Source organism: Neodiprion pinetum, chromosome 3 (genome assembly GCF_021155775.2).
Source record: "Neodiprion pinetum isolate iyNeoPine1 chromosome 3, iyNeoPine1.2, whole genome shotgun sequence".
Taxonomy (NCBI): Eukaryota; Metazoa; Arthropoda; class Insecta; order Hymenoptera; family Diprionidae; genus Neodiprion; species Neodiprion pinetum.
Window position 1 is genome coordinate 2,026,438 of NC_060234.1, and position 17,740 is coordinate 2,044,177.

Consider the following 17,740-nt stretch of genomic DNA (forward strand, 5'->3'; position numbering starts at 1 on the left):
GCGGTTACACGCAATGGTGATCATTTTCGACTCTTGGCGGGGAGATACAAGTTCGAGATTGCGTTTACCAAGGCTTGTGTTCAACAGGGCGGTATACTAGACTCCGTTGAATAATGGTCTCTTTGTTTGTTTGTTTTTTTTTTTTTTCTTCTCTCTACCACTTTATCACGCTGCTTGCAAATTGCACTTGATAACGAATTTTTCAAATTCAGGGAGGAAGTCTGCGAACGTCTTCGATTATTCGAATTCAAGTTCCGTATCATCGTAAATATCGTAATTTTGTCAGTTGTATCGTATAAAATTGAAGATTAAAGAGAAAATATAAAAAGAAGGGATAAACGCAATCATCAATTCATTAGAAAGGTAATATAGAGAATTGCTGGTTTCTGGTGGATATCGTTCCAACTTTTATGGAACTGATATCAAGGGATGAAAGTTCGGGGATCTTTGATCCAAATTTCAGCAGACGTGGTACGAAGGGAAAGAAAAAAAAATGACTGTCCGAGGTATACTCTATAAGGAGGAGAAAGATACAAGTAACCCCTTAACATCTTATCTTCCGCACGACCGTGTCACATCGAGAAGACGGTTTCATCCCTTATACTCCTTTGCTCTTTCCGCGTCCGTTCGCTTGGGATGTTTTAGCCGAGGGTTATATAGATAAGCCGATAGCTTTTCTTCTGCTTATTCTTCTTCTTCTTCTTCTTCTTCTTCTTTTTCATCTTTTTTCCATCCCGTTGAATCGTACGAGCACATAACGCCCGTCCTACAGGATTCGTTTCACTGAATATAAGCCTCTGCTACGTTGCACACTGTGTATCCTGGTATAACATCAGCAGCAGGCAGCAGCAGCTAGGCACGAATTATACCGAATTATTCCAGCCAGGGAATCGATGAACCGTTTAATGGCCGTGCGGCAGAAAAAGGGGACGAAGTTAAATACTGGTAAACAGGAACATTTCTATTCTTCGAGGGAATTGGTAGGTATATAGAAGGGCTGATGGTCGAAGTTCTGGTCTGATTTTAATTATTTTGTACACCGTCGGAGAGAAGCGATGTCGGAAATCCCGCTATTCCAATTCAATAGAAACAATCGGCTGATCTTGAAGTATTTTTCACCATTCGTATAGTTTAATTGAATATTTTCTTCAGCAGATACCGTGTACTTTTTTCACGTGTGCAAGGGTAGTCATTATCAATGCAGTTAAATAAACTACGTTTTATAGTTACCGCGAAATCTTACTGAAATTTTTATTTGGAATATGGTTATTTTTACTAGACAATTCTTTCAGCTACGCGTACACTACTGGAATTGTAACGCACGTTTTTGGTGGTTTCAAAACGGATTTCAACTGATCACGAGAGATGATTTTATCGATGATTTCAGGTTCATTATGCATTATGTGTGGGGAGGTATTCACTCGTTGAAATAGCGAATCACTTTTGCAAGTGGCAGCTTTAAAAACGCTTGAAATCACTCGAAATCTCACGAAATCGTATGAAATCCTTTGAAGTTTCTCGAAATCGCTTGTTACCGAATTTATGAGCGAACAACCCCTCGATTATGTACAATATAATGCACTTGTTCAATTTTTCGAACGAATGAACTCGAGCCTAGCATATGGCTGGTCATTATGTAGATTTTGCGGTTGTAATTTCATACTTTTATACACCATGGTTATAAGTCGACCGAATGCAACTGCAGTGCGGTTTACTACTCGGATATACCGTGTTTCCTTCAAGTAAACCCACCCCGTGGAAAAAAAAAATTAGAAGAACAAAAACTTGGAAAAGAAAAAGGAGCAAGAAATGTATAACCGAGAAAATAGTATAATGAAATATATACCCAAGATTATGCGTGATAAAAATCGTGTATGTGGTTTACCGTCGTCTTAATACGCAACGTCGAGGTCTACGCTCTTTAATAAGCGTATCATACTTTCGAACTTGTTGTATACCCGGTTGAAATTGTTTAAAAAAAAATTCACGTTGACGATAATCGAATTGCAGCGTGACGGTCTTTTCCAAGATGGTATTTTCCTTCCTTCTTTTTCTCCCAACGCGGTCACTCCTTATGGGACTCCAGGTGTTCCACCAGGTGTCCTGCGGCCAGCCTTGGATATACACGAACTTAAATCTATAGATATACATTCAGGAATGCCTTGGGTGTAGTGTATTGTATAAGGAAGAAGTCTCGAGAGACTCAACACACAACATGTTTAAGGAGTTGGTCACGTACCGCTAAGTACAGTTACGCAAACACGCATTGGTAACGTATCCTAACCATATACTATACACGTAGGCTACCTTCTCAGGCTAGTTACGGATTTTCGGGCAAATCGCAGATCCCAAGTTGTCCGAAGTATGCCGCAGATATTTCGGTTATGATACCGTTCCGGTATCGTTGTTGTGTCGGTAAACATATTTCGATGCTCAAACTCCGCGAATTATAATCACCCTGCATATTCTCGATTAAATAAGAGAAATATAGAGACGAGGCGATGCTCTGGTGATTATTTCGCTCCGTCAGTAAATACCTACAAGTTTCGAGGATAGTTTCAAACACGATGAAATTCCGAACAATTTATGGTCGAGTAAACGGCACGGGTCCTTGAGACGAAACACGGTGAACTGTATACCCATCTACGCTCTTAAATTGAAACAGCTCCATCGTCTCTGTGTACATATTGCATCTTTGCTAGATGGATGGTAGAGACAAGGAGAAGTATCTTATATGGGTTCGCAACTGAAAAAGTATCGGCCAAAAAGCGGCAAACAGTTGTTCAACGAGTCACCGGAATAGCACTCATAAGCAACAAGGGTCACAATCTGATTGGCGCTTAGCAATCAGGGTTCAATTGGGTTCAATTGGGTTCAATGTGATTGGCGCTTTGTGGAACTTTTGCTGCAGCAACGTCATCTTGATTTGCCTCTAGTTTGAGGACACTTTCTATAAACGGAGATAGTCCTCCCAGTACCTCTATCCTCCGTAGTCTTTCAACCTTCTTCTCATCCTCGTCTTCTTCAAAACTTGTACCAGAAACCATTATCCCGTCTTCGCTATTGCCTTGCGTCGTAGATGCTGTACTTGTACACAAATACGTGGGTATAATGTCGGAACAACGACGAATGCTCGAGGCGGCACGACTTGGCGTCGTAGGTGGACCCGACCATGGGTCACCCGGGCATCGGGCAAAGCCTGTCTTATCTAGGATCACCGAGTCGGTCACGCCTGCACGGAACATGCTCTCGGGTTTACTCCGTCGACCAGTCTCGCTCTCGTTTATACCTAGGGTATGTTGCTTGGAGGAGTCTCAAGGCACGTCCACAACGATTAACCCAACGATTCGCCTCTCTCCTCACTCCATGGTTCTTGGATCATTTTATTTATCCCTTCGTAATACTTCAATGCCAAGCATTGTCAAACAAACGGTAGCAGTACTCCAGACAGTGATTCTGGTTAAGGGTATCATGGTGTCCATTGGTCCTGCAAATGTCCTTGAACTTTGATTGTCCTTCAAAAGTCTCGGCAACTGTCTTTGAATTTTTCTTACGTCCCGGAAGTATTTCACTTTTAACGTCTTTGGGTTTGGTACGGATTTTTTACCGCACACCATGGTTACGGGTATAATACACGGTTTGGTTGTATGTTCAAGTTACCCTTTGGCGAATTTCGTCGGCTACATCCGTCCACATACCAATCAAAGCTGCGCTTTACTCTTCAGGTGACTTTGGAATGGCAAAGAATAGGAAAGACAGTATCAGAGGACAATTTGAATAACACCGTGTAGTGTTTTGTTGTACTTCTATTACATCAAGTCGCACTTTCTCTGTTGCCGTCATCACCGAGATCTGTATGCGGGACACGCCAAAGCCTCACTGCATGGCATGGTGCAGGGAGAGGAAGAGGAGACGTAGAATAATTGATGTTGCATGGAGTTGAGGCTATGGCTTTGGCATTACGGAATCTGTGTAGCTACGTGTGGTTACGTGCGGTAAAATACAAAAGGAGATCTTTCAGTTTGCGTTCTTCATGCAGGTATTCTTCAGCTTCGCGAGCTTTTAGTTTAAATTGAAAAGTTCCTCGTCTTTCTCGTACTCGTACTCCAGCTCTCTTCTTCTTCATTACCGTCCTTCACTCGCTTCATTGTCAGTTTCGTTTCAATTTCTAGTACTTGGGCCCATCCGTGACTCGAGCTTCTTATTTCGAAAATCACTTTACCACAGATGCATTTTGGTTGCATAAAATTGAGTTGCTTGCAAGCCAGTTGAAAACACTATTTTAGGTTTACGTATTTTGATTTTGTCGAACGTAGAAGACACATTTGAACATTTATTTTATCACTTTTTTAAACGGGAATAAAAAAGACCGCTTCGTTTTTGATACGACTATTTATCTTGAACGTCGTTCAATGGGTTTTGAAGGGGGGGATTGTTAACGGATGTCACTGAGGTTTCATTTAACGTTACACGAATGCATTGCTTGACCGTCAATAATTATCGGAAATGCCGTTTTTTGTTTTTTTTTTTCAGTTTTTCGTTAGGGTAATTTAAGTTGGATTCTGTGAGTGCATTAAGTATAATTTGTTTATATATGATCGGGGTATGAGGAGTGTGAGGAGTACAGACAGGATATAGCTCGCGAGTTTAAACGACTCTGCTCTCTGAGCGTCGAGTAATTAAGATATGATACCCAGCTCGAATATGGGATACATGCAACCAGCAACGAGGAACGACGCCCACGATCCAATTTAACATGCAAATTGAGACCAGGTGTGCAGCCTCCGGGACGAATGCCGCTGCTTGGTTCTTATTTCTTAATCTTTTTCTCGATGCACGTCGTGGACGTAGCGGCATGATTGTGGCTCGGTAATTGTAATTACCATTAGAAGAAAAAGATGAAGAAGGGGAAAATGGTAATAGGAAAAAATTGAAGACACAATTAGACGAACGTCAAGTCCGACGTTCAAGACGTACGAGTTTCATTGCAACTCACTTCACTACGTATTCCAGAGCGGAAGTTTGTAGGGTGGAAGCAGACACGGTGCTTGCCACCGTTTTGCGCAGTTTGTTATAGTTGCGGAAGCCGGGAGAGTGTAGAAAACCGGAATATCGAAGAAAGATTACTGCGTACTCTCGAAATATCATTGGAGTGAAAATTGCAGAACTCGCATGATGGAATGAAATATTCACGCAATCTTTAAGAGTGAACTTTTCCACTTCAAACGCTTGGAGCGAATAAAATCACTTTGAATTTCACCCGATGATTGGAGTGAATTCTCACTCCAACACACGAAGAGACCACTTATATGGATGCATAAACCAAGGGAATCGTAAAAAATGAACATTCCATTGTTTTATGCCCGATCTTTTTCTTCTTATCGCGAACTCATACCGGAGACACTTCAAGTGTGCAACGAAGTATATCTAATATCGAATTGCCTCTCGTTCCTTCTTCCTGTAACTTTTACAGATTAGGTATTGCATTTTCAAGTGCAGTTATATGTGGCTTTCATTGTTCTAACCCGGTTCTAATTCTCTCGTTTCATTTATTTCCTAACGAATGAATGAAATAACATTCGTGAACGTGGCAGGTAACTATTTCATTGGTACGAGCTACTGTTATAGGATTGACGAAATGGTCGAACGAATGAACTGATTTATAAACCCATTCAGTGCGGAGGGTATGCAGTACGGATATTGTAAAAACTTTTCTATTCAACTCTCCCTTCGTGATCTATACACACACACAATGTAACACACTTTTGTACATAATGTGATACAAGAGCTTAGGCAAAGAAACTTTGATATTGGCACTTTTAGGAAATTAAAAAGTTCCCCCGTTTCTTCATCCCTTCGTCGCGATCATTTTCGAGGGTGCAGTTCGTTCTAGCGCAAGGATTCATTTCTTCCCTACGTCTTCTTCTTATTGTTTTTTATCCCCCTCGCTCCCTCTGTTTACTTCTGTTTCGTTCGCTACATTTCTTTTCTTTTTTTTTTTTTTTTTCACTATCTTTCTTCTTCTCCTTCTCCTTATTATATCCTCAACCCCCTCGTCAAACGACCGTTGCGTGTACATTACACTTCGCGTACCTTGGGCAGTGTATTAGTAAGACCGCAATAGCTAGACTGCCGAGTTATAAGATATCTTTTCAACGTTTCAATATACTGCTGCAATAAACGCGTATCCTGATCCTAGCTTCAACTAGCTTCAAGGAACGTTTTTTGACGTGGGGGGTGCAGTGTGTGCAGGAAATTGGACGCGTTTAATGGACCCGTCAAAGGACCTTGCCTCGAGGTCCGGTTTTTCTTACCTTCATTTTCCGCGGTTCTTCTTGCTTTTTTTTTTTTTTTTTATGACTTTTCTCCAGTTTGGAGTGAGAATAAGTATAAAAAAAAAAGACAGATAAATAGGAAGGAAACGTGTTGAGGATACCTCCGAGTTTGTGGAATGGATGATTTTTTTGGAACATGTATTTATGGCAAAGCTTAGGTACGACGATGATAGGACTCACCGTATCGGACCATTTTTACTTGGAGGATTGCCTCGCTCTGTATACGATCTTGATCGTTGTTTGCTCTGCATGAATAATAACCGGTGTCCATAACGTCGAGTCTCGTTATCTTCAAACGGCTACCGGCGATGTTTTGGGCCGAATGCTCGTGCGCCTGATAACAAGAAAATAAGGAACGAGAGGTTGATCGAATTCCCAACATTCTTTGTCTCATCTTAAGGGGTTGTACCTAGTCAGGAAGCCGAATATATATAGTATACATATACTTGAATATGCGTAGTTTAAGAAAAAGAAAGTTTTTAAAGAAAGTGGATTTTTGTAAGATCTTAACATCATGTTCGCTGACACGCCTCGATCATCATCGCTTACCTGGGAGTGAATTTTCCTTATGCTCACTCTGCCCGGCTCCTCTTCAACCGGCGCTTCGTTTTTGTACCAACGTATCTTTTTCGGCGGCGGATCGCCGACAACCTCGCAACGCATGTTAACCACCCCTCCGGATTCTCGCGTCATGTTGTTCAGCGCACGAACGAATTTCAACGTTCCGCCCTTTGTGCTCGACGTCGCGTCAATTTCCGTTCTGCGGACAAAGAGTGTAAAAAGAAAATCAAACGTTTGCGTGGAAATTGAACGTCTCATTTTGCTGCGTCGTTTATTTTAACTAAGGTTTTTGTTTCGCCTGCGGCTACCAATCTTTTCATACCATCGTCGTGATCACAATACAGTGATAATAATGACAATTTTTTTATTTATAAATATTCCTTTGATGTTGTGATTTTCAGCAGACTAGATAATAATTGATATATACATATATATAGGTGGATAGGATAGGAGTGATTATTGAATATAAATCATATCCCTTATGATCGATAAGTCATCGAGCATAACAGGCAGCAGACAGCGGTCCGACGATATGTTGCAACGATCGCGATAAACATTTGTCCGTATAATGCGTGCATATATGGGGCATTCCACCTACTCTCGCCTTCTTGGATTTGGTCCATGATTTTTTATGTTGTTGTTCCAACTCTGAAAAGCATTCCAATTTTTTTTTTTAGGATTTATCCTACCCTCCGTACTATTCCCAGAGCTCCTGAAATGACGATGTTTTGAAAATGATCGCGATATTTCGCAAAACGAAAAATTTTTTAACCAGCGTTTGATTTTTTTTTCAACAACTTTTCAACCGATTAATCAATTTTTTCTAGTAATTTTGACTTTGATTTTGAAGATATAGGGTTCGGTATGTATTCTCTGATACGATACATCTGTGAACTTGAATTGAAATTCCAAAGAAAAATTCAAACTTCATAATCAATTTCTTTTGGTTATTTTGATTTTTCAATTTACAATTTTAATTAATATTCACAGATTGTTGTTGTATTGGGAAAGATTTGTAGGATCCAGATAATTAAAAAACAAGATCAAAACGAGTTGAAAAAATTATTTTTACGCAGTTGTCCATAATTTTAAAAAACGTCGCAATCATTATCAAAGTCCGCAAAAAAAAAAACTGTAATGCTTTTTCGAGCTGTAACAACGATATAAAAAATCGCGGACGAAATCCACGCGATTAGGGTTCAGATCTTGGTCGAATTGACGTGGTGACGTATTATAAAAAAATAAAGCAACAAATGTTGCATTATCAGCGTGTGAAATTAAGGAGCAATATTGTTCGATCTTTATTTCGTCAAACGGGACTCAACGAGATCGATATCGATTCTTGAACGACCCGCAACGTTCGAGATTGAGGGTCAATTTTAACGGTTGATTCGCAAGCTCGCCGATAATACGAGTCTGTTATTAACGATACTTGTCCGTCGGTTTTTTAAGACATATCTCTAGGTTATGTACAGCACGCGCACACACACACACACGGATGTGTCATAATATCTTGTATACCTTGTTATGCACGCGTTACGATACTTCGTACAATACATGATACGTACATGCATCGTATAATAATATAGCTGCAGGTATGTAAAGTCGCGTTTCGCAGCCTATACTTAACATATTTATATAGGTATGTATACGTATATATGTATATGGGGCATTCCATGACAGCTCGATCAAGATACTGTACGTCGTTGTCTCAGACTGGATTTATAATTTTTTTGTTCGTATGAAAGTTGATGACGAAAAACTCGAATCGCAATTATTTTCAGAATTTTTCGTTGCCCAGCTTATCTGAAGCATGGTTTAAAAAACTCGATACCGAGAAAATCCACTGTCTAAAATCTGAAAAAAATCAGAACTATCTTGTGAGGTATGAAAAAAGAAAATTTTTACACCTATTTTTAGCGTTCATCGTTATCGTCAAAAATGCAATCGAACGATGATAATTTGATATTTTTTCATTATTCTTATTGATCTCTTGAAGTTGTGAAATCACCGTCTTCTAAAGGTTTTTCTGAATTTTCAAAGTTTTTCAATCGTACTTGAGATACCCTGGGTCGAAAGATTGTGAAAATTAATTGCATTGCGCGTTTTTCATCGTATACTTTTATAGAAAAAAATCATAAACTCAATCTGAGACATCGATGTAAAATCTTGATCGAGATTTCATGGAATGCTCCATATGCATGTATGTACAGTTGTATATCATTCACCCCGCATGGTTATCTACGCGTGTATTTGTGCACGAGGAAATTTAACGCAAACGTCAACGCTCAATTATTCAAATTATCCGATCCTCCGGCGCACTTTATACTCCACTACCGTAGTTCTTACCCTTCTCATTTTCTCCTTTCACCATTACTTTTAGCGATCGTTTTCCCTGGGGCTGACAGGGTTGGTAGATAGTCTATTGGATACATCGTGTTATACGTATCACGATACGTAATACGGTATTAAACTAGCGTCGACTTTGAAAGATTTTACACTCAAGGCTTGTGTTTATGATGGGTAATATACAGGATTAATAATCGGATAATTTGGGGAATTTTCCAGAATTTTTCAAGAATTTTCAAACCGTTTGAACAACGTTTTAGTTGACAAAATAATATATAATACCCAATAATGTGTAATAAAATAATGTATAATACCCAATGATAATTATGACGGTAATAATAGTAATAATAATAATAACAATATCAACATTCAAGCCCTGAGAAGTAGCAGAATTTTCCTCGAGCGATTTCGAGCACGTTTTCGGAATTATCACGCGACTGTCCAGCCATATTTTACATCGTTAGTGTCATACAATTATAATGAGATAAATAATAACAAGAACAACAACAATCATCGAGTTATATCTTTAAATATTCCTACTTCTTGATAATATTGTTTAGTAACACGTTCCCCATCGAACAGATAAAAAAATGAATTTCTAAACGTTAGAGGGTGTAGATGATGATAATAATAATAGTAATAAATAATTAATTAAGGGTGCAAAGTTAACGGAAATTTCGAGAGTCGTTCTCTTTTGTAAAGTGAGATAATTTTTTTTTTTCACTCGCTTATCTTTGTCAACGAAAGTGTATACATGTGTACAACGTTTTACTTGTGTATCATTAACGGTGTCTATTATTATATACCTTATACAGGCAAGTGTCTCGTAACACCTGCACACCTCTTCAAGCAAGTGAGCAAAGTGAGAAAAGGGAGAAAAAAGGGAGAAAAGGGGAGAGCGGCTCCTTTCAACTTGTTTTAAATAATCTGACAGCAGGAGTGAGAGAGGCGTACGTTTTAAGGGGTGAGGGTGAGACGAGAGAGGGGGGAGGGAAATACTGTCTGAGACGTAGATTAGGCATTTGTAGGTACTCCATAAATAATGCATATAGCATACAGTAATTCCCCTCTGTATACGTATATATGTATGTATATTGTATATACATATATATTATAGGGGCCCACGGGTTAAGGAGGTGAAGGTGAGAGGGAGGGGGGAAAAAAGAAAAGAAAGGAGAATGTGAAAAACGGGAAGGAAAAGTGAAGGGGGGGGGAGTGAAAAGATAAGAGGAAAATAAGAGGGTCGCTGGTGAGGGCGCGCAATGAAATCGAATGATCGTGGAATTATTATTATTATTATTATTGTTGTTGTTGTTGTTAGTTGGAGAGGGTGAAAAAAATAAGAGGAATTGAAAAGAAAGAGAGAGAGAGAGAGAAATTGTTAAAAAATGTCTATCGGTTGTACGTATAATATATATAATGTATTTATCAGAGGAGTTGACTACGATCGTATTTGGAAGGAAAATAAAAAAAAAAAAAGAAAATAAAAGCAGGGTGAATTGGAAAGGGAAGGGAAAATAAAACGAATTGAAGAATACGAAATTAAGGCAGTGTCACGTAAAAGAGTCCGATGTACCTATTCTGAATACGTAAAAAGGTTATGTATTCGGTATGTACAAGTATTTCTCGAATTTCCATGTCGGTGCCTGCTTGTTTATTTATTTATTTATTTATTTATTTATTTATTTTTATTGCTCTTCTTTTTTCTCCCCCATCTGTCACGGAAGAACGTTGACGAAAATGAATTTTGATCAATTTTATCGATGTTAATTAACAAATGAATTGCATTTTTTTCTATATCGTGATTGAAAATGTATATTTTAATTCAACTTTGTATTTGTTTCGTGTTTTTTTTTTCTCATCTATGTAGAGAAATGAAAAGACTAAAAAAAAAAATATGAAACAATATTGGAATGCTTTGCACATTTGGAGCAACGATATAAAAAATCTTGGACCAAATTTAAGAGAGTCAAGTTCAGGTCCTAGTTGAATTAACCGTGGAATGCCCCATATATACGTATCGGGTTATGTAACGGTTCGTATTAAGCATCGGATATGAATGTCAGATATCGTGTACAGGCATGTTTTACATACTGGGCGAGGTCGTAATGACCGGTGAAATTCATCAAAGTGACTTATTCGAGGCGGGGCGTGAAAATTGCTTGTTAAAAAGTCAATGGAAAAGGTAACGCGACTGACAATAATTTACACATGGAATAAAAAAAAAAAAAAAACAAAAGGAAAAGTAACGCGTATACAGAGATAACCGGAAACACGTTTCATTAAACAATATTTTTCTGTCTAAATTAAGTGCAGCCCTGTTTTTTTTTTTTTTGTTTTCCTCCTCTTCACGACAACTGATTTTATCTAAATTTTAACGTTAAATTTTTTTTAACCGTTGAAAACACATCCAGTCAATGGCCGATCCGAATTGCGATTATCATACTGCGTAAATAATTCGTACAGTACGCTGTAATTCTTTAATATGAATAATACACAATGTAATCTGTAAGGCTTGAATTTTTTGAAAATAAAAACAAAAAAAGAAACAACATTCAGAGAAAACTCGGGAGTTTTTTGGTTTTTCTCGTTTTTCCTTCCACTTCTTCCGGTACGATCTATTTTTTAGGTATAGAAACTCTGGGTGCACATTTTTTTGTTTTTTTTTTTCACCCTTCGCGCACATTTTGAACAAAATTGGAAGGAAGTTTGTCCTCCCTTGTGTTTCAGAAAAAAAAGAAAAAAAATTTATAAAGTTGAAAAATCAACCGATCGCGATCTTCCGCGTAACGTAAAACGCTCTTTTTTTCTCAAAATCTTTCTTTTGACCCGAACAAACTTTTTATGGGGGTTCAATGGTGGAAAATGTAAATGTTTTTTTTTTTTCTCCCAAAACATCCTGCTCTATGCGTACATACAGACCGATGTGTACATGTTATACATGCAGCCGTATGTATGTTTGAAATGTTATAACGCGTAACCGAAGGGGCGAATAGACGCCGCATCGCTTCGGGGCTTAATAAGGAAGTGCGGAGAGCATCCGTTATTGGCTCGATGTATATACATATTCGAAATCCAATGTAATCCGGCGATAGGTTCGCAACGTACAAACGTTCTGAAAAGTTACGCTCGATTTTCATTTTTCTATCCCTTTTCGTCCCTCGTCGACGTGATTAATTTCGAACAGTGTTTTTTCCGTCCGTGGACACTTGTTTCTTTTTTTATTTCTACGACGTGGAAAAATTTTAATTTTTTCTCACGATTTGCGATTTCGGTGATTGCGTTTTGTTGTTTTTTTTTTTTATGTTTCTTTTTTTTTTTTTTACCCTCTTGTACCGCTGATCGATGAAACACATCCCTCGATTGTACGAAATTACGAATACAACGCGGTTCGCGATTAGTTTGACGGTGTTGCATTTATTTCCATAATTGCGCGAATGTGAAATATTTAAATTGAGGAAATGTTTGCCACTTTCGTCAAATGTTGTACATCGCGCATGGGTGTGAAATCTAAATTCGAGGCAATTTCAAAGGTCGTACGGAAATCGCGTTGCGGAGTAAGGTGGAGGAGGCTTCGGCACTCGGGCCTATATTCAATATTTCAGGGGTCTCTCCTCTCCTCTCCTCTCCTCTCCTATACTCTCTGTTCCTCCTTCGTATCCTCGCCCTCTTCTACTTCATACTGTAAACTAATTACTTGTGGGAAACGCTGCCGCTGCGCCCCCGAGGGTGGCGAAAAATTAAGGGGGAGGAACAAAAAACACGTATTTTCTCTGAACCGAAACTATGGTGTCGAATATTGACTTTCTCACGTTGTAGTTTCAACGCGTGCAAAAGTTAAAAAACATGCTGCAAAATGCGTGAAATACCAATGATTTCCGAAATATGAGGAAAAAAGAAAAAATGAAATTGTTTTCAACGTCACAATTTCGAAAAACTAAAAATATCGTACGACGAGATATGTTTCATTTTGTGTTTGTTTCTTTTTTTTTTTTTTTTTTTTTTTTTTTTACCGCAATACTTGTTTTTCTTTTTCTTACCCGTTTGTCGTTGCGTCGAAAACGTCGTTGTAATCCTCGTCGGTTACGTAATCCTGGACACCCGGATCCAGGTCTTCGGCGTCCATGTTACCGCCTGAAATTATAGGGGAAGAAATATCTTGTTATTTGCACACTGCTTTGTTCGTCATTACGTATACGATACGAGAATGCAAGATTTCGAGTTTTCTTTTTCTTTAACGAGTGTGACGTACATTATTATACGACAAATATGTATATATATATATATGTATAGGTACGAACAACGCGAGAGCAATTTTTATTAACTTTTTATAAAACTTGTGTACACACGTGATAATATCTATTCACGTCATATATAGATTTTTTTTATTTCTTCTTCTTGACAAGTTTTCATGTCACGTGATACACGCATTTCGTGTAACATAATCTTTTTATTTTTTTTTTATTTTTCACCTCTTACAGGTATAATTATGTATCGAAAGATGATAAATTATCGACTAATATTATGTATATAACTACAGTATTTACATGTATTATACACATATATCGATTTTTAAGTGCAGGTGGTAAAATGTCAACGTTGACATTAATTAAGGAGTTACTTTATAACGATCACTTTACTTTCATGTATATATATATATGGTGTTATATGTACAGGAATATATAATTTACACCTATAATTAATTTGACAAGCGAGAAACAACGCGTTACGTGACGAGCGAGTTATTATAATATATCTATTTATAAATACACACGTCAGTATATATGTATACATAAATTAAGATGCTGTTAACGATTTAAATGAGAAAGGTGACCGAAAATTAATTAATGAGACGCGATGTTGGACCTAATGATGTATACATCCATATACTTAATACGTATATAATTATACAAATCCCGATCATCGTATAAGATGATAATCACTTGAAACCGTACAATACATTATGTATAAAATTGTTCTTCCGTTTCAAATACTGAATCATACATTATATACGTGTTTGAGCTTAATCAATCATCTCTATATATGGCGAATTTCATGATATTCCATGATATTGAGAATTCTGATATTGTTTAAAATTTGTCTTGCAATTGTCGCAACTCTGAAACAGTACCCTGTGTTTTTTTCAGATTTTTTTATTCAAGTGCTCAATTATTTATAAATTCTTTGAGTGGTTTTGAAAAGAACCTTTTTTAATTTTACTCAAAAAATTGTATTGAGAAACTGTATTTTATATTCGAAATATTTCAAAACCGGGTTCATGATGGGCCGATTTTTTCTCACTGTTTTTTCAGCACTTTCAATTTTTTTGGTTAACTGAAACATTGATTAAACGGTATGAAAATTCTCAACTTTTTATTGAAACCGATCTAGAAATGTTCCAAGTGAAAAATAAAAGTTTTGAGAATTTTCACACCGTTTGAACAATATCTTGGTTGGTTGAAAAAAAATTAGAGGTAATAGAAAAATAAATTAACCTGATCTTGAAATTTTTGGATAAGAATATTTAGATAATTTAAAAAAAATCACGTAAAATATTCATAAACAATTAACCAACTGAATAAAAAATGTGAAAAAATTCCGAGTAATCTTTCAGATTTTGGACAATTGCAGAAAATTTTTTGAAGATAATCGAAAAATGGTGAGGTCCAGACTTCGGTTGGATTCGCATGGTGTTCTCTCCACACGTATGATAGGAAAGCAAATTTTTCTTCCTTACTAATATCGTCTTCACGATATAACAATTTAGAAATATGAAAGTTTATATGGGTTTTTCATAGATTTTCTCATCTCACTTATACCCGATTTTATCCAGCGTACTATCTTGTCGGGCACATCTGCGTTTTATATTCCTACACATGTTCAGTGTATTAATATACCAATATACTAATACACACACACACACGTATATATATGTATAGACTATATATATATAACCTTTTATATGCAGAGAGCGGATTTCGCGACAGATTTGGTAATGTAATATTGCATGCGGGGGAAAAGCTTTCAGGGATTTTGCAAGCTGTCGTTGCAGGTGCAAGTGTGATAAATGAAAGAAAGGATCCAACCAACCTTTTCATATTTTCGCCAAATGCGGTATATATATACGTATATATACATATATATGTGTGTGTATGTATGTCCTTTACCGTTCCGTTGACTTTTCATTCATTTTCTCACTCTGCAAGCTTTTGCAATTTTTTCATACGCAGCCCCGCTTTCATTTCGAATTCAGTTAGACGTAAAGCTTTTTGCCCCGCGTAGTCGTTTCTTTTATTTCATTTTTTTTTCCTTCTTCCTTTCTCTCTCTCATACGTGACCGCGTGTCGAATGGCATAAGGTTGTAAACGACACCTTAAGTCTACGACCTTCTGCTACGAATTCAACCGTAAAACCTATGACCTATTTTAAAAAATTTTTTTTTTAAAACCATTTTGGAGTCGAGTATAAATTCAACAAGTAAAATAAAAAGGTCGCACGGGCTGCCAGATGACACGAACTTTTGGTACTGTGGAAAAATTGAAAAAAAATAATCTACTACGATTATCGCGTGAGAATTATTATTGTTATTTTTATCATTCCGATAATTGACGATAATTTGGATAATCGGCGTTCAGAAAATTGGACATCATCACCGTCTAATTTTATTAATTTCAATTCTTTGTGCGTTTTGGCAGTTTTTAGAACTTTTGTGAACGGAAATAAAAAAAGGGGTTACGCCCTTTTGGTTTTATCGTCGAATTTTTTTTTTTGACAAGATTGCTGAATATTTGCTCATCTCGATTTACGTACGCGTTTCAAAGTTTTTAGAAGAAACAAAATATCGAGTTTTCCAAGATGTGAAAATCTAATTCGTAGAATTGTCAAAACTTAGAAAATCCAAATACAAAACTATGCAACAAAACATAGAACAGCAAAATTTACAATACAATCTATACGATTCCATATTATCGAGACGAATTCAGTCGATTCTAAATTTTGGCATTTTACGTTCTGACTTTTCGATTTTTGTACTTCTCCATATTTCGACTTTCTACATTTTTCAATTCTAGTGAAAGTGAAATGTTTGATTATTTGAAAAATTGGATATTATCGCACTTGTATGTATTTTTTGTTTTTCATCTTGCTGTATTTTTTTTTTGTCTCCAAGAACTTGCAAACGTTTTTAGAAACGGAAAACGCTTTGCCGTGAAATAATCGAGTTTCACTTATTTCAACGCCGACTGCGGCTGCTGATAATGGCGCCTATCTACAATTTATCTACAGTATGTAGTCGAGTATATACAGTATGTATATTTGAATCGCGAAATTTTCAGACCGCATGGCGTGCAAGTTCGCTATTCTTGTCACTCGTTTTCCTTCCTGTCTGCACGCATTGTGTCCGCCTGACACATGCAAAAAACCGCTTTCGTTTATTCATACGTTCATCCGCTTACTCATTCATTCATTAATTCGTTCGTTCATTCATTCGTTCTCAAGTTACTCGTCGTATCTTCTCGCATCTCATTAAATGTTGATCCGTTTACGCGCCCGTCTCTTTATTTATTTATTTTTTTATACCCGATCTAATACATTTTATTTCTTAATAAATCCTGTCTAATGAAATACAAATCTCAATCAATATGTTACATCGATTTATTAGATCCACAAAAATTTATTGTATAATTCGATACTTTGATCAAACTTCTTGACAATATTTTAATCGACGATGAATTTTTTTGTCAATATCCTTGCACAGAATTTTGATGAAATATTTTTTCCCTCTTTTTCAGGCTTGCCGGAATACCAGATTCTATTTCACCGGGAAAACGGCCTGGTGAGTTGATTCGTGTATATTATTATCTTCGTCGTTGTTACTATTGTTGTTGTTGTTATTATTATTATCGTAAAACTTTAAACGGCTCGTTATGTATACACATATTAAATAATGATATTGTACGCATCGTTATCACTTTAGCATTGCATTATAGTAAATATATAAATTATACCATTACGATATTTTTCAAAGGGGAAATCTTTGTCAGGATCTTGCAGTAATTTAGCGCCATTCGTTATTGTTACTTTATATCGCTAATCCTCCATTTCAGTCAGCGAACTCACTTCTCTTGAATATTATTCCTGTACTTTTCGTGCTTTATTCTACTTCGGTCTCTTCCTGCCCCTTGTTTTTATTTCGTTTTTTTCTTCGCACCAAACGTCATCCGATAAATTTCCAATTTTCAACACGTGGGAAAAATTTGCCTTTACACTTTGTATAACTTTGAAAAAATGTGAACGTTTTTTTTATTTATTTATTTATTTTTTTTTTTCTTTACTTCGAACCTACCGTTCATACTCCTCGTACAGACGGCGTGTGGTTTTCGATGTATACGACATTCATTTCGTTATGTATCCACAGTTGCCACGTATAGGCGTATACGTGTAATATCATATACGCGCCGTGCTCGTCGGACGGGACGAATTGAGATTATTTAAAA

General features: G+C 36.9%; 2 protein-coding genes across 2 annotated transcripts in view; one reads left to right on the forward strand and one right to left on the reverse strand.

The window, feature by feature from the left end:
• Positions 1 to 17,740, forward strand: part of LOC124215723 (uncharacterized) — a 114,195-nt gene that overhangs the window by 24,200 nt on the left and 72,255 nt on the right. The window contains exon 2 of the mRNA XM_046619443.2: positions 17,036 to 17,079. The gene's annotated coding sequence lies outside the window, so the exon portion shown is untranslated. The remainder of the gene's footprint in view (positions 1 to 17,035; positions 17,080 to 17,740) is intronic.
• The window catches only part of Ror (tyrosine-protein kinase transmembrane receptor Ror), a 130,766-nt gene that overhangs the window by 19,443 nt on the left and 93,583 nt on the right, over positions 1 to 17,740 (reverse strand). The window contains exons 2-4 of the mRNA XM_046619436.2: positions 13,286 to 13,379; positions 6,885 to 7,095; positions 6,516 to 6,669 (exon numbers count right to left, since the gene is read on the reverse strand). Of these exons, the coding sequence (XP_046475392.1) occupies positions 6,516 to 6,669; positions 6,885 to 7,095; positions 13,286 to 13,379 (459 nt within the window). The remainder of the gene's footprint in view (positions 1 to 6,515; positions 6,670 to 6,884; positions 7,096 to 13,285; positions 13,380 to 17,740) is intronic.